The following is an 18,278-nucleotide window of genomic DNA, read 5'->3' on the forward strand; positions in this document are numbered from 1 at the left end:
TTCCTGGCTGACACCCCATGTGCATTCAGATGGTTACTCTGGTTTGAATTGCCCTTTCCTTGCCTGCCACCCTGTCCAAATACTTCCTGGGCTTTCTTCTGCAGTTTTTCCTGAGGCTCAGACTGACCTCTCCCTTCCCAGAATTTCTCCAATGACAGCAGCAACAGCATTAACCTCCAGAATAACCAGAACAACCTCTCCTCTGGGCTAGGAGCCATGCTAAATGGATTGCATGCTTTTTTTCTTTTAAACTTTGTAAAAAAAAAAATCCAGAAAGTGGTACTTTTCACAGATGAAGAACTCCAGATTTATGGATGAGATTTGTATAAGCTCATATGCTAGTAAATGACACAGCAAGAAATGCATCATAGATCTCTAGGACTCTACCACTGTGTCTATCCTTCAACAAATATTTATTTAGCACCAAATCCTTTCACGTACCTTAGTATTGTAAAAGTTTCATTTTAAACAAATCCATAAGCTCTGTAGGCAGTCACGAGAACTTTAAAACTCTCCTCATCCTCCACTAATTTTCAACTTTAAAACAGGGCAGTTTTTAAAGCCCATGTATCTGTATATATATCTTCCTTTGGTCTTTACGTTGTTCTATTATTTGTTTCAGAACCTTCATATTAAATGTTCCCACCCAACACACACACGCATGTGTCGGTATGCTTGTGCTCACATATGCTTCATTACCATCAGGGTTCTTGAACCCTCTGTGACATGTACCAGTTAGAAATTGACATCTGCAAAGCTGAAATTCCAGCTGTGGCCCCTGAAGAGATTAAGTGCAATAAATTTCTGTAGAAATGATAAACTTAAGATCAAATGTTCTCCTTTGACATAATGAGATCATAGCATTTCTTTCTTCTATGTAATCTCTTGATTCTGGTCCTGTATAACTTTCTAAATGTTGTCTTTTGTGGTTAGCCTTCTGATATTCAGGAGGCCATGATTACTACAGGAAAATGTCTGAGATCTTAAATTTTTTGCCAAGCACAGGATTAGGAATTAGGGACACGAGAGAGAACAGAAGGACATAATAATAGAAATACAGAAACATCACTTGCCAACTACAATGCAGTGTGATGATTGTTTTCAGGAAGGAGCAGGTGTTGTGAGCTCACAGGTGAGGGACACCCAAATTTATACCTCTCCACAGATGGTCTACCTTGTGCCAGGACTTCTCCTGTGACTGCATCTATTTTATTTTGTATCACACAGAATTGTGGGCCTGGTATGCCTTCCTGGCCTACAGTACTTTTGGGGATAGAGACCACTTTACAACTCACTCTAGTGCACCTGTGTCGAGGTACAGCACCCATGGAAGGCTTCATGAAGGAGCTGAGAAAAGCCTGGAAAACTTGGAACAGTGACAGGGTAAGTGATAAGGATGAGTCCAGAAAGAAAGAACAGTGGTGAGAGCACAGAGGGATGAGGGGGAGGGTGTAAGATGTGTTTGGGGAATACTCCCTGTCTGTTCTGTGAGAGAGCCACACTGCAAATCCAGTTTGAGAACAGACATAAAGTTATCTAGAGGATCATACTGAGCGCCATGAAGAACTGAGAAGCACATTTGTTTGAACAACTTTCCAAATTGAGTTAACAAAGACAGGAAGGGATTGGGGAGGGTACAGGAGGGAGGCATAGGTAGGAGGTGGGGAGCAAATGGTAGGAAAGAAATCAGGAATAAAAGTGGGAAGGACAGAGAGAGGAAGGGAAGAAATGAAAGCAGTTTGGTGCATGGGGGAGAAAACACACAGAAATTTTTCCAGGGTGTTTTTGGGGGAAGGGTGTACAGTATTTATTTCGATGTGTTCACATGTTGTATGGTCAATTTCAGGACAAAGAGTCAGTTTAAGGGATTTTCTCTGAAGCATGTGGGTATGTTCAATCCACTGTTTCTTCACTTAATAACTTTTCATTTTTAAAGATTTTATTTGTTCATTTGAGAGAGAGTGAGCGAGAGAGAGCACAGGCTGGATGGAGGAGCAGGCTCCCCACTGAGCAGGGAGCCCAACATGGGGCTGGATCCCAGGACCCAGGGATCAAGACCTGAGACAAAGGCAGACACTGAACCACCCAGTTGCTCCAATAACTTTCTATTTTTATCATCCTCAACACCAAACATCATACTTGGAACATGGTAGATGTTGAACTAAGACCAATAAGATACAATTTCTGCCTCTCATGGTGGAATAAAAAAAGATGACACACTGACCTGTCCTCTCATATTCCAGCTTCTCTGTATTCCTGACCTTTTTGTTGTACCCCAACCCATGCCAAGCATGGCAATATTCCGTATCATTTGCATGTGCTGTTCCATCTGTCCAGATGCTGGATGTCCAGATGATGGATGCTATTCCATCAGGCTGTCTCCCTTACTTCCATAGGGCTCAAACATCAAATGCCACCTTATCAGAGATTCTTCCTTGACATCCCCTCCACCTCCGTTACTACTCCCCTTGCTCTACTTTGTTCTACTTTCTGGAACTTACTACCACTTGGCACGATACACTCGCGTGTAACGTCTTCCCTAACTACGAGATAAACTCCATGGGAATGGGGCCTTTGCAATGGTCCCTACAATCTCTCATTCATGTCTAGGACATAGGAGTGGGGCCTTTGCAATGTTCCCTACAATCTCTCATTCATGTCTAGAACACCTGGCACAGCACACAGGTCCAACAATATCTGTTGAAGGAATGATGTTTAGGTTTGGGGTGAACCAGACCTGGCTTCAAATTCTAGCCCTGAGGCAATGGCAAGAACATTTAATCACTAAAAGCCATGTTTTCCTCAAAGTTACAATGAGAAAAATGACAATAGAGCCTATTAACAAAAACCAGTATAAGTAGTACAGCTGAAAAGTACCTAGTGAGTAGGGATGATAGGGAAATAATGTGTGATACTAGCATCACTGTTGCTTAAGAAAATACAGAACAAAGGAAGGAAATGTATGCATAAGCACCAAGATCTTTAGGGCACCTTCTTTTTCTTTCTTTTCTTTTCTTTTCTTTTCTTTTCTTTTTTTTTTTTTTTTAAAGCAGGAGTGAGAAGCATGAAGAATTTTCCAGATGCTTGGAAACTGCCACACATGTTATATGGACTAGTGCTACTGTGTCCTGGGGGATCCTGGAAACCCCAGAGGAATGCAGATCTCTGTCATAGAGTGAAGGCCCGGGAATAACAGATTTCTCTTGCACACCTCTGTCCTCTCTTCTGCAGCCTGGGAGGAAAGGACACAGTCCTTCTCACCGCTGGCTGGGCATACAGCATGCAGGGCAAAAAACCCACTCTGAAAGTTGCCCAGGTGAGCCCGTGGCTGCATGTCCCTGTCAGATTTTCACTGCTGTGTGGGGAGGCCTGTGTTACCGTGTTTCATGCTTTTCTGGTTGGTTTTCAGGGCTGTCTTTAAGACTGCTAAATTAAGAGAGGCCAAGCTGAAATCACTAATAGTTGAAATCAAATGGTTTTTGCAATATGAAAAATGGGGTCAGAACATGATGGCCAGGGAAAAAAGCCGAGTGCCAGGTGCCGGCTGCAGGGACAGTCGACAGGGGAAAGGTGCTTGTTCAGTATGTGGGGGAGTAGTAGAGAGTGATCAGAATCTGCAGCTGCCCCAAACTTCTAGCCTCTGCCCAGGCCCCACCCCACAAACTATTCATAAATAAACTGACTGAAAAGAAGGTAAATGAGAGTCACAAAATGTGGAGTCTAATAATGCCAGTTGGTTGGCTAGTGTTGGGACCTTCACTGGCATGGGAGCAGCCAGTTTGATATTTTTTAGATTTGTATAGAAATGCCAAAGTGTGCATCTTCTCTGGAATATGAAAGAGATTTAATATCTTTTGAAGGTGTACTGATAAAGAAATACAAATAGCCAAGAAAAATAAATAAAATTTCTTAACGTCATTCACAATTAAATAAACCCGAATGAAAACAATAGGGATATAGTTCTTTGCTCATCAAATGGGTCATGCCAAAAAAATCTTTGATAATGCCTTGGACTATTTATGGCTTCCAAACAGGAGCATCCTCATACTGACAGTGTGCAATGATACAGTCATCTCAGAGGACAATGTAACAAGGTCTACTAAAATTTTCAATCGCATACACTCTCAGACCCGGGGATTTGCCTTCAAAAATTTCTCTTTTCAGCTCTTTTGTGCTCACTGCCTGCACAAATTTGAATGCTTCCTAGCCCAAGAAGTAATCTGTGTGTATGTGTATGGATGTATTAGCACTGTGTGAGAGAGCCAAACCCTTAGAGGTCTATTAATGAGAGAAGGGCTAACGAGAGCATAGGTGACAGCACAGTGGGGTTTTTTGTAGTGATCAGTCATGAAGTGGCCACACTTATATGTGCTGATACAGAAAAATTTTAATTTGCTGTTATGTTCACCAACAATGAATTTGGCCTAACAGTTTTATAACATGAACGTTTGTTGAGTGTGTACATATGTGTACATGCATACATATTCACCTGGATAAGCCCAAACGATTTTGGAAAAAATGCAGAAGAAATATTTTAAAAAAACTACCTCTGCGAAATGGGAATGGAGGTCAGGAAGTGGATGTGACTTTTCACTTGATGCACCCGAGCATGGCTTATCCTTTTAACTGGCATCGCTGCTACTTTTGATGTTATAAAAGTGATCTATTTTTATAGGAAGAACTGAAAGCCCCCTACAGGTAACATATTGAGGCCTGATGAGAACTGAGGTCTCCATCACAGCCCCTCGGCAATGCAGTCACACTCCCCCAAGCCCAGGGCTGCACTCAATATGGAAGTTAACCGGAGCGCTGGAAAATGGGAAGCAGAACGGGATGTGCAGTTCTCACCCAAGATCAGAATTTGCAGGATGGTGGTTATATAAAGTTGTGAATCTCCTTTGATTTTTATTTCAGCTTGCAAGATGCTAGTCTGTGGTTCATTTAAGCAAGAGTTTTTGGGCAGTCATTTTCACAGTTGGTTAAAGGGCCAAGGTTGTTTTTCCCCAGTGAAAGAGATTAGTCTTTGTGCAAGTGGTTACAAGGTTACTTACTCATGCAAATAGACAATGAGCTCAGTAATTGTCCCCTGTCCCCTCTCCATGCTAGCACGGATCACCACCAGTATGGAAACAGTCATGTCACTGGCTAGGCCTTTCATTTCAGAGGTGAAAGGGAGGAGCGATAAAGGTCAAACATGGTACTGCAGGTTTTCTTGCAAGATGATATTTACAGATGCGCATAAATATAGAACTATGCATCCCTGTGGAATTGCCATGTGAAGAATTCTGATTAAAGTTACATTCCTTTCCTCCAAAATCACATATGTGTAACATGTAGGACACGATATCAGTGAGTTAGTGGGGTTCTTAACTTCTCCATCGGCCCTTCAGGACTCTGCAGACCCTATGGTGAAAGTCCTTCTTTAAGAAGACATGCTACACAGATAAGGTTATGTATTAGGTCAACAAATGGGTCAGTCTCTGAGCTTTGTTTGTACAAAGAACCAAAATAAAATGAGATCTGGCTTTTCACAAAGCTTTTAACCCAACGGTTGATCAACATTTTCTAACTACATATATTATGTACATATACACAAATGTACCTGTTTTAGGTGAATCAATAGGATAAAGGTTTCCTTTTTACAGTTTTAATGCAATGGGTAGCAGTTTTAATGTACTAGGTACAGATGATGCCCGAGTGCATGCACATTCATAAACACACACACCCCCCCCCACATACTATCTAAACAATAAAATCTTTGTCTTCAGGATGAGGACCTGTCAATTTGTCCTCAGTTAAAAGCAGGGGCCAATAACAAATGCCACACCCAATAAACATGTTCGGAATTTTCCAATAATAATTCATGTGATTGACTGCAATTGAGGTTGCTCTCCCCAGCCCACCTCCCAAGGCAGAGAAGTAATGCAAGGAAGAGTAACATCCTTGGCACACTGTAAACTACTAGACAGATCCCAGAGCACAGGGGTAGAAATGTCTGTGGCAGTCATAGACTGTCACAGAGCAGGACAAAAGCTCTTTCCAGAGCTTACCTGCCCTCTGCTATGGAGACTTCAGTGGAAACAGAAATCAATTATAAAGTGTAATCTAGGGAAATCTGAAATGAGACTAAAACTGAACTTTGAATAACAAGCCCAGATATTTGTAAGCCACCCTATGAGGATGAGCCAAATAAGAGAGAGAGGGATTTTTCCTGTGTCAAAATAACAGAATTCCGGAATCCATTAAAATCAGAAAGAAATTACTTATTCAATGTCAGAAATATTGTATTTTGACATATACCCTATAAGATGTATGACCTGGAATATAAACAATGGGCTGCACAGACTTAAATTTTGTCCTAAATAATACTGCAAGGATAGAAATACAAGAAGGACCTCAATCAGAAAATAGAGAAAGAAGTAACACACAGACATTGGAATTTCCTGCAGCATCTGACCAGCCTGGAACCTGAATTTAATAAATACGGTCTCCTCTACATACACTAATACCTTACTACTCCGATCAATCTGCTCTTTCCTTCTTTCCTCTTCCTCTCTGTTTCTTTGACTGGTGTCCTGGTTATCAAGTACCTTGAGGCAGAGGAAGAGGAAGGAAGAGAGAGAGGGAGGGGGAGAAAGACAAAGAGAGGGACTGGATATGATACTGAAAAAAAATATATCTTTTTTTTTTTTTTTATAACCCAGTCAGGTCAGGCATTATGCCTAGATCCTTCATTTCAATTGGTAGGTAATTTTTTTTTTTCTGTTTTGTTTTGACAGGGATAACTTTTCAAATTAAATCCCTTTATTGAATTTTCACTCTTGGGTAGTTTCTGAAGATGCTGCCTTTGCAAAAAAGTAAAATAAAATAAATAAAATTAGAACTGATCTATTTCATGCCATGTGAAAGCTGAGCCCAAGATGACAGTTTGGCATTATCAACCTTCATGGCTTCAGGGAGCATAGGAATAATGTCGGGTGAAAGAAAACGTGCACATCAGAGTAAGTGAGGGACTTACTGTTTTCAGGATGTGGGGTTATGTGATTAGATGCCACAAGCCAGAGCAGTATTATCCCCAAAAGTTTAAAAATGAAAGCAATCTGGGATGTTACCAATTCCATCTGGAGCTTCCTAAACAAGAGGTGCAGTCATGGGAGACAGACCCTAAAGCTCTTTCATTAGTTTTTTTTTTTATGGGACTTGGTTACTCTTAAACATTTTCTGCTGACCAGCAGCATGGGCTTCGCTTGGGGACTTATTAGGAATGCAGACTCTTGGGCCTCTATTGAACCAGAATCCACATTTTAACACGATCCCTTGTTGAGCCATATTATGTTCAGATGTGAGGCACAATGCCCTAAAAATTTCCGACAACTCAATAAGTGACTTGTTCAATTGGCCAACTATGTATTCACTCACTCAACAAATATTTATTAAGCTCCATCTACACGACCCTGTGGCACATGCTGGAGACATGATTATGAACAAAGATACACACGGTCCCTTCTCTCCTAGAACCTGGAGGCCAAGTCATTGTAATTAATCACTACAGATGGTCCAGAAATAAACACCCATTTCTTTTTTTTTTTTTTTGGTTTTACTGGTTATGTGAAATAATTTTAGTCTCACATAAAGGCTGCAAAAACTAGTATAGACAGTTCCCCTATACCGTTCTCCTGGCTACCCCCAAAGGTAGCATCCCATATAACCATAGAATGAAAGCAAGTAAAATATGAATTGTTTTAGACTGAGAGTTCAATAAATGGATTGTCCTGAGAAATGGATGCCTTTTCTGTTTTTGATATTATTCTAGTTTTTTGCAACTTTCCTGTGAGCTGAAAATTATTTCAAAATAATAAGTTAAAAAAATAGAAATGGATGTTTACACCTGAACCACCCATAGTGATTAATTACAATGAACTGGTCTGGGAAGGGAGAATAGAAGAGGGACAGTCCATGTGGAAGAACCAGCAGATATCAGAATCTTGTGGTGAGACGGCCCTGCATGTTCCAATGAGAACAAGCCTACAGGCCTGTAGACAAGGAGTGAGGAGAAGACAGAATGAGATGAGCCAGGAAACAGGCAGGTACGGATTATGCCGGAGCTACAGGTCAAGGTGAGAATTTTGACCAAATGTCATGAATCGTTCTGCCTAAGGAAAATATTGCTCTGGCTCTTGTGTAGTAAAAACTGAATTTTGGAATCCAAGATAGCATCGTCAGTTCTAGAGCTGAAAGGGTTGCCACCAGAAAGAACCCACTGAAGGGATGGCTCTAAACTTTCAGCACATTCTGTGTCAGGCACAGTGCTGTGCATAGTACATACGGCAGTCCCACCAGAGTTTATTTTTATTTTTTTTCCCACCTGAGTTTAAAATGGAAAAGGTGAGGTCAGCTTGGACCCTGATCTGTCCCCTCACTGATTCTGCCAAAGAATATATTCATTCCCCAAAGGGGGAGCAAAACCTCTGGAGATGAAAATTTTCATGCCCTGTGCATAGTAATGAAGTAGATGTGGTTTCTAGAGAGTTTGGAGCACAGAGGTGACCTGCTTCTTCATGCAGGAAGTTGGTAAAGGATAGGTATCTTCCGCTTTTCATTCAGATGAGCTGAGGGCAAGTGGACAGGAACAAGAGACAGTGACGATGAAGTTATTGGACTGTGAGGGATATTTGTGAAACATAATGTCTCAAAATTAGATTATCACCTTCTGGCTCGGTGCTGGACCCCCTCATTGGTCTGGGCTACCTGCAGATTGTCAATTCTCCTTCTTTCCTCTACACTTGAGACAACTTCCTCCTCCCAAATGCCATCCCTCCAGCCTTTCCTCATCTCACCTCTTTTTCTTCTTTATGGTTCCCCTTTTCTCTTTCTTTGAACCCTTTCACCTGTGGTGCCTTATCTTAGGTCTGGCGGATTCCTCCCCTCCTTGGCCCTTCTAGAGATCCTCTGGATCAAAGAAGGAGAAGGAAACATATGAAGTTGCTGCTGTTGTTTAAATATATTAAACTTTCTATGCTTTGGTTTCCTCTTCTGTAAAATCAGAAAAATAACCTACAAGTTGTTGTGGGGATTAATTGTGATAAAATATATAAAGTGATTAGCATAATTCTGCATATAGGTAAGTGCTCAGCCAATTTTTAGCTAGGACAGGAATCACTCTGATTAACTTATTTCATTTACAGATGGAGAAGCAGAGGCATAAAGAGTTTAAGTAGCCTTTTTAAGTGACTAATTTTTCACAATTAGTTAAGTGAACTTTTGAGTCCACTGGACATGGGTTTGGATCCGGGACCACATTTTTCTGTATCATGTCACCAAAAGCTGCAATCTCCATACAAAGTGCAGGCCCTACAGCAGCTCTGGCTAAGAACTACTGAGATGCCACTAAACCTACTCAACGGATACTTCCCTCTACCTGTTAATGATGAGGGATGGTTCTCTTGTCCCTGTCCTTTCCAAGTGCTTTGTGACTTTCCAGACAAAACATGGAGACACTGCCTAGACCGTATCTGATAAAATAAGGAAACTAGAAAAACAAATCCAAACAAAACGGCAACAATAACATAATAATAACAATAGCTACAAAAACACTTCAGTAGTAAGAAATTGGGGTGTTTCCCCCTTACCTGGAAAAGAAAAACACCTTGATTGGATAAGTAATGTTAGAAATCATTAAGACAATTCTGGATGACTAAGGACTTGGATTATTACTGCTGTGATTTTCCTAGACACAGACACAGCTCATGGCAAATTGGTAAAACTAGCATCACTATGAAAATCATGGGGAAGTTGAATTACTTACGACCATCTACAGTTCTGGCCTCGAGATGCACAAGGTCTGGTTCCTTATTTGACCCCATTACGGACCTAAAAAATGGAGAAACAGGAAAACAAATACCAACATTAATGACTTCACCATGTGCCTCAGAGAAACTCAGCTGAGCCCCTGGCCTACTAACATTCACAGAATTCAAATACCACAATCCTTGGAATACATCTACTGTATTTATTCATATGGTCTGACAGTAAAATTTCCACTTCAAATAAAAACTATAATGGAACCTTTATTTGATGAAGGCCAGCCTTAACTCTGACAAGGATGTTGTGTTATTAGCTCAGACTTGCAAATAAGTCCGGCACATGGCATGTGTGTCCTCTTGTGACAATCTCACTGACAATATATTAAACTTTCAAGACTTATCAGGCAAATGCCAGGCAGGCTGCTTTAGCTGGGTGACTTGAATAGTGATTTACATAGCAAGCTAATCTAATTAATTTTTCCATTTGAAATGAGGGCAGCCCCTCTGGCCCAGTGGTTTAGCACCGCCGTCAGCCCAGGGTGTGATCCTGGAGGTCCGGGATCGAGTCTCACATCGGGCTCCCGGCATAGAGCCTGCTTCTCCCTCTGCCTGTGTCTCTGCCTCTCTCTCTCTCTCCCTGTGTGTCTGTCATGAATATATAAATAAAATCTTTAAGAAAAAAAAAAGAAATGAGCAGTACTATGTCCCTCTATCCTACAAACTAAACAATCCATGTGACCCCACCAATGCAGTGGGCAGTATGGCACAGGGTGATCATTCTCTGTATTGTTGAACCAGTGTGAGGAAATGCAGATGCACCTCACTTAATGATACATGCCTGAAACTATATGTGTAAGTAAAATAAAATAAAAAGCAAAATAAAAGTCTATTTTGAATGCCTTGGAGGCACTTATTATTTAGTGTAATCTTGCAGTGAGCCATATTAAGTAGAAAATAATTATTCTGTTACCTGAGCTATAATAGATAGTCAAATGTTGAATGAAAGAAGGAAGGAAATGAACAGAAGGAGGGGGTATATAATGGTCTGTGAGCTCTTTGAAATAAGTAAATTAATCATTGTCCTAAGGGCATTCCTAGCACTCTTCTTATTTGAACTCATTTTCTCAGCTCAAAGAGTCTGAAGCATAGCTAGGTTAGTCTACCCTCATCTTAAGAAAGAAGACTCCTAAAGGCCCTATTATCACTGTCAGTAACTTTTCTCTGATTGATGCATGGCCTGAATTTCAGAGTCTGTGCTTGAAACATTACACCCTGCTTTCTTTTTCCAGGCAGCAGAAATGGCCTAATAAGGATTTAATAATAAACCTAATGGGTTTAATAATTTTCCTCAAGGAGACAGGGGCCCAGCCCTTGGCCACTTCACATCATTGGAATCTGAATGTAGGCAGTTGGTGACATTTTGACCATCACTTCAGTCAAGTACTAGAGCACCTGTTGGTCTAGGGATGGTGGTTCTCCATTTCCCACACGGAAGCACTGACTGGATCCATAGGCGACCTCTTCTGACAAAGCCACATTCGTGATATTAAAGAAAACAAGCTCCCTAAAAACCTTCAAACTAGAAATTGTAGCACCTGTTTTTTGTAAATTATTCATGGATAGTTACAAACTGCTCATCTCTCACCATGCCTGTTGCCCTGAGTTTCTTCCTTAAAATGACTAGCACCTATGATGCCCAGGAGAAGGCTAGCATCCCAGAGGCACATGTTAAAAACTTGCATGCAGACCTATCTGCTTGGCTAATGGTGAGTGTCAATGGGAGACAAAATAATTACTCTGCATTAGGTTGCATCTTTCCATGTGCTCATGGCTCTGAATCAATAATAGCAGTTGGCTCTTAAGATCTTTTGTTATTTCTAAAGACAGGATCTGTTGTTTCATGTGATGTTTCTGCTCTTATCAATTCACAAAAAGAGACAGGAACAAAACCGAGTCCCTTGTTTCTCTGGAGTCTACTATGGCTAACCAAATCCCCTTACCCTGGCCATTTTTTTCCCCCATCTGGAGTAAAACAACTACAACAAAATAAAATTTTAAAGTCAAACTACAATGTTTCCAACAACTTTTATTTGTTACTAGGCTCATCCCTTTTCCTAGTAGTCTGGGAGGACCTCTAGATCTGCAGTCACAGATCATAAAGAATTATTACTGCTTTTACTTCATGGCCCTGGTAAATTCTCAAAAGCTGAAGCCAAACAATGCTAAATGTCCGCAGAGGTGCTGGTTTTAATGGTCCTGTCATTGACCAGACACCTTGCAGAAGCACATCACCGCAGCTGACCACAAAGTATCATTCTCTAGCCTATTTATACATTCTACTTGTGGCCCTGGTGTTCAGCAGTTATCTGTTTATTTTATGACCAATTATTGTGCTTTGCTTACTAATGGTGACAATAATGATAACAGGTGGTTTTTCACGGGTTGGCAGGAGGAGAAAATGGGGCAGGATTGTTAAAGGATACAAACTTTCAGTTATAAGATGAATAGGACCTGAGGATATAATGTACAGCTAGGTAAGTATAATTGATAATACTGTATTTATTGTATAACTGAAATTAGTTAGGAGAGTATAACTTTAGCTAAGAAAGAAAGAAAGAAAGAAAGAAAGAAAGAAAGAAGAAAGAAAGAAAAGAAAAGAAAGAAAAGAAAAGAAAAGAAAAGAAAAGAAAAGAAAAGAAAAGAAAAGAAAAAGAAAAAGAAAAAGAAAAAGAAAAGAGAAAAAAAAGGTAAATATGTGAGATGATGGATCTGTTAACTCAGTTGTGGAAATCCATTCACACTGGATATGTTTCTGAAATCATCACATGGTATACTTTAAATATAATTTTATTTGTCAATTACACCTCAATAAGGCTCAAAAATAACAGCAAATTAAAAGTGCATAAACATAAAATTTAATCCAAAATGTTCCCTTGATATCTTCTTTTTGCAGTGAGAGCTTAAGAATGTCTTCAAGTATGTGTATCCATCATGACAGTAAGTCTGACTTTTGGTATTAAGCACAAAGGGTTGGACACCCTTGCTTTATGCTTTTAGATTGCCCTGTATATATGTATTCCTGTCGTGGTTCATAATGGTTTGCTCGATCTCTTTGCATAAATGCCCCTTTTACTTTATTGAGCTCCCACAATGCAGGCGCTCTGTTTTATTATCACCAAATTCTCTGTGCTTACTAGAGCATAGAGATGAATGTTTCCTCAGTAAACACATAGACAACATTTTTACACTGGTTAGTATCTACTGTAATATCTGATATATTGGGTTATTCAATTCTGGGACTCAAAAAGAACCTCTCTGCAGTATGAGATGAAAAATTTTGATTCAGGGTCCTTTAATTATATAAGAAGGCAATAGGTGGCTGTATCTAATATATCTTTATATTGCCTGTGTGTCTATTTGAGAAAATGAATTCCCTTTTTGAACTAAATTTCACAGAAGGGCAGGGAAGTCTTCATGTCTTAGCAAGTGTGTGTGTGTATTTGGGGTCTCTGGAATTCCCTTCTACCCTTATTCTACATTCTTAACCCTTTTTATTTTTTTATTTTTTTTATTTATGATAGTCATACAGAGAGAGAGAGAGAGAGAGAGAGAGGCAGAGACACAGGCAGAGGGAGAAGCAGGCTCCATGCACCGGGAGCCTGACGTGGGATTCGATCCCGGGTCTCCAGGATCGTGCCCTGGGCCAAAGGCAGGCACCCAACCGCTGCACCACCCAGGGATCCTTCTTAACCCTTTTTATTTTTTTTTTTTTTGACTTTCTGATTATTTTTTTTTTTATAAATTAATTTTTATTGGTGTTCAATTTACCAACATACAGAATAACACCCAGTGCTCATCCCGTCAAGTGTCCCCCTCCGTGCCCGTCACCCATTCACCCCCACCCCCCGCCCTCCTCCCCTTCCACCACCCCTAGTTCATTTCCCAGAGTTAGAAGTCTTTATGTTCTGTGTCCCTTTCTGATATCTCCCACACATTTCTTCTCCCTTCCCTTATATTCCCCTTCACTATTATTCATATTCCCCAAATAAGTGAGAACATACACTGTTTGTCCTTCTCCGATTGACTTACTTCACTCAGCATAATACCCTCCAGTTCCATCCACGTTGAAGCAAATGGTGGGTATTTGTTGTTTCTAATGGCTGAGTAACATTCCATTGTATACATAAACCACATCTTCTTTATCCATTCATCTTTCGATGGACACCGAGGCTCCTTCCACAGTTTGGCTATTGTGGACATGGCTGCTAGAAACATCAGGGTGCAGGTGCCCCGGCGTTTCATTGCATCTGAATCTTCGGGGTAAATCCCTAACAGTGCAATTGCTGGGTCGTAGGGCAGGTCTATTTTTAATTCTTTGAGGAACCTCCACACAGTTTTCCAGAGTGGCTGCACCAGTTCACATTCCCACCAACAGTGTAAGAGGGTTCCCTTTTCTCCGCATCCTCTCCAACATTTGTTGTTTCCTGCCTTGTTAATTTTCCCCATTCTCACTGGTGTGAGGTGGTATCTCATTGTGGTTTTGATTTGTATTTCCCTGATGGCAAGTGATGCAGAGCATTTTCTCATGTGCATGTTGGCCATGTCTATGTCTTCCTCTGTGAGATTTCTCTTCATGTCTTTTGCCCATTTCATGATTGGATTGTTTGTTTCTTTGGTGTTGAGTTTAATAAGTTCTTTATAGATTTTGGAAACTAGCCCTTTATCTGATATGTTATTTGCAAATATCTTCTCCCATTCTGTAGGCCTTCTTAACCCTTTTTAAAAAATGTTTTTGTTATTCTGTTTTTTTAATTTTCATGTATACAATAAAATAATTTAATAATCCTATACATCTCTCAGTGCTCATCAAGATAAGTATATTCTTACATCACTTTATTTCACCTATCCTACAGCCCACCGTCCCTCTGGCAAACACCAGTTTCTTCTCTGTATGTAATGGTGTTACTTTTGGGGGCACCTAGGTGGTTCAGTTGGTTAGGCAGCTGCTTTCAGCTCAGTTATGACCTCAGAGTCCTAGGACTGATCCCAGGGTCCTGGGATTGAGCCCCAATTGTGCTCTCTGCTTAGCAGGGAATCTGCTTCTCCCTCTGCCACTCCTCCTGCTTGTGCTCTCTCTCTTTCTCTCTTTCAAATAAATAAATCTTTTTTAAAAAAGGTTTTTTTGTTTCTTTTTTTAAATAAATTAATTTTTATTGGTGTTCAATTTACCAACATACAGAATAACACCCAGTGCTCATCCTGTCAAGTGTCCCCTCCGTGCCCGTCACCCATTTGTTTCTGAAGTTCTACATATGAGTGAAATCATATGGTATTCATCTTTCTCTGACTGACCTCTAGATTCATCCATGATGTTGCAAATAGCAAGATTTCATTTCCTTTTTTTTTTTTAAGGCTGAGTAAAATTCCATAGTATACATATACCACATATTTATCCATTCGCCTACCAATGGTAACTTGGGTTGCATTCATACCTTGGCTATTACGAGTAATGCTGCAGTTAATTTTTAACTATCAGAGTGGCTAAAATAAAAAGCATAAGAAATACCAAGTGTTGGCAAGGATGTAGAAAAAAAGAAATCCTTATGTACTGTTGGTGGGAAGGCAGGCTGGTATAGCCACTGTGGAAAACAGAGTGAAGGTTCCTCAAAAAATTAAAAAATAGATATGATCCAGTATTCCATTAATGGGTATTTACCCCAAGAAAAAGAAAACACTAATTTTAAAAGATATATGCACCCCACGCCTTCTTAACTCTTATAGGCTCAGCAGCAGATATATGAAGTTGAAAACAGACTTTCCAGTGAAGATGTCACTTACACTAAGTTGGTTACTCCTCCTGAGACTCCCAGAATCAAGCACATACTTTTGCATAGCATAGATTTTCAATTAATGACTCATCTGTCTACCCCTACCTTACCGACTGATGAGCTCAAACATTTCTGTATTTTCATGCCAGGCACCATGTATGGCATGTATACCCATTCAATAAATGTTTACTGAATACTTTTGGAAAAAGGAGAAGTATATAACCAACCCGCAAGCATTTATCAATGTATTTGTATATGTGAAATTTGGCAAGTTACTTAATATCTCTGTGCTTTTATTATTGTTTTAATCAATAAAACAAAGCTAAAATAAGTCTTCCTAGAATATATATCTTAAAGCACTTAGCAGATCCTTTGTAGATAGCAAGGGTTCAGAAATGTAGCAGATTTCTTTCTTCTCTTTTTTTTCCTTTCTTATTTTAGGAGGTAGATAGGGAATGTAAATATTCACTTGAAAATTAATTAATTATTTATTTATTTTTAATTAATTTTTTTTTTACTCACTTGAAAATTAAAGCTAATGTTGTTAATAAAAATTTTTTGAGATTTCACGGGTCCCCCGTTAGCAAATATGATTTATCAACATGATTTATCATCATAAATCAAAAGATAAAAAAAGAGTCAACCACCTAGAGAGCAACTATATGAATAAAATCACTTTTTTATTCAGTGAAACATTCCAAGCCCCTAATATATGGTAAGAATAAGGCTATGGATTCCCTGTTCCTAAGAACTTTTGAGCTAAGGAGGAGCTCCATAGTCACCCATGAAACAAGAGTTTTCATAATCAAGGTGCTCTTTGAAGACCTAGGAGGAATCATCTTTCACTTGCAGATAGAAACCTGTGGGAGAAGGAAGGGCCAGGACTCCTTTACAGTAAATGAATTCCATCTTCAAGAATATGCAATAATAAGATCAATGGACAGAAGGAGTGGAAAAACATTCTCCTTAGAGATGAATAGCAAGTAAAGATGAATCTGCAGGTCAGAGAGAGGATGGCACATAAAGGCATCTACTAGCAAGTCAACAGATCTAATGTTTTCAGAGCAGCAGTAGAAAATAAACATTAGGCAGAGATCCAACCACAAAGCATCTTGTGCATCATTCTAAGGTTTTTCATTTTATCCTACAAGCCATGAAATATTACTAAAGTATAAGTTAAATGGGCAAGACTATATATAGCTAAAAGGAAGAACTGGCCTCATATAAGTCTAGGCCTCCCTCTGCACCTAAAGCATTAGGTGAAGGCCCTCAGGCCATGCTAGATCCAGCTCTGTTGTTGAAAACAAGACAAAGCCAGCCTCACACATCTATGTTTCCAGTATCTTAAGTTGCTGTTCCCACAGAGGAGCCATTTTTGAATAAAATCTAAGGACTCCTAGAGTTAAGAATGCAAATAAAGCAATCAATCCCTGGTATAGTAAACCGTGGTATTAGCAGTGCAACATCAGCCTTCTGAAATGCAATCAGCCAAATGCAGCCTTTGTAGACGTTTTCTACAGAGAAACTCAGAAATGTCACTAGTTAATCATTCTCTTGGCATTTTATCTGAGTTTATACCAGTTTAATATAGTGCTCAATAAATGCTGCAGAGCCACAAAATGTCCTGATATAGATAACCGCAGAGCAGGTATTAAAAAATAAACACCATGACGGGATAGCACCTATTTATTCAGATTTAGAATTGCAGTTAATGGTATATGGAAGAGGGAACAGGAATCTGCAGACTAGTGGGGGCTGGGGAGCTGGAGACACCTGTCTTCTTTTTGTTTCAAAGGAGCATGATATTCTCACAAGCTCTCTCCATAAATGAAGCCCAAAGAAGCAAGTGGTTCTATCTGCCCCAGAGAGAAGCAAAACCTGTCCAGGTATTAGTGGCTGGCTCTCTAGATTTCCTCTTCTGTAGCCAAGAGTTTCCCCTTCCCCTGGCATCATAGGCTGTCAAGATAAAGATCATCAGGAAAGTCCTGGTGAATGCAAGAACTCTTATTCTAGAACAAAGCAGCTTATCCTGAGGTCTCATCTCCTCCCATCTAGGGAAAATGGGCTAGAAAAAAAAATAATAAAAAGCTGCCTAGGGGATCCCTGGGTGGCTCAGTGGTTTGGCGCCTGCCTTCAGCCCAGGGCGTGATCCTGGAGTCCCAGAATTGAGTCTCGTGTCGGGCTCCCTGCATGGAGGCTACTTCTCCCTCTGCCTGTGTTTCTGCAGCCCCGTCCTGTGTCTCTCATGAATAAGTAAATAAAATCTTTAAAAATAAAAATAAAAATAAATATTTTTAAAAAGCTGCCTAAATGTGTCATTTTTGCCTCTTTCTCTTAATCCTAAGACATAGGCTTGCTTGATTTCTTCTGGGATCCACACTGTCACCGTGGTTTCCCAGAACAAAGATAACTGCTACAAATAAATAAATAGAACTACCAAAAACAAACAAAGAGATGCTTTGTTTCTTAAATGCATAATGGCTACTGAGAATCAGCAGGGCCAATATCCACAGGAACAACAAATTCTGCATTTTGCCATCTTTACTCCCTCAAACTAGAAGCCTAACTGTTGAATTATATGATGTCTGCAACAAAGTGTATGTGAGTGTGCATGTGTGTGTGTGTGGGTGTGTGTGGGTGTGTGGGT

General features: G+C 40.0%; 1 protein-coding gene across 1 annotated transcript in view; it reads right to left on the bottom strand.

Annotated features, from left to right (window-relative positions):
• Positions 1-18,278, bottom strand: part of SORCS1 (sortilin related VPS10 domain containing receptor 1) — a 495,004-nt gene that overhangs the window by 126,138 nt on the left and 350,588 nt on the right. The window contains 1 exon segment of the mRNA XM_055300554.1: positions 9,806-9,870. Coding sequence (XP_055156529.1) covers positions 9,806-9,870 — 65 coding nt within the window.

The sequence above is a fragment of the Nyctereutes procyonoides genome, unplaced genomic scaffold (assembly GCF_905146905.1).
Source record: "Nyctereutes procyonoides isolate TBG_1078 unplaced genomic scaffold, NYPRO_anot_genome, whole genome shotgun sequence".
Classification (NCBI taxonomy): domain Eukaryota; kingdom Metazoa; phylum Chordata; class Mammalia; order Carnivora; family Canidae; genus Nyctereutes; species Nyctereutes procyonoides.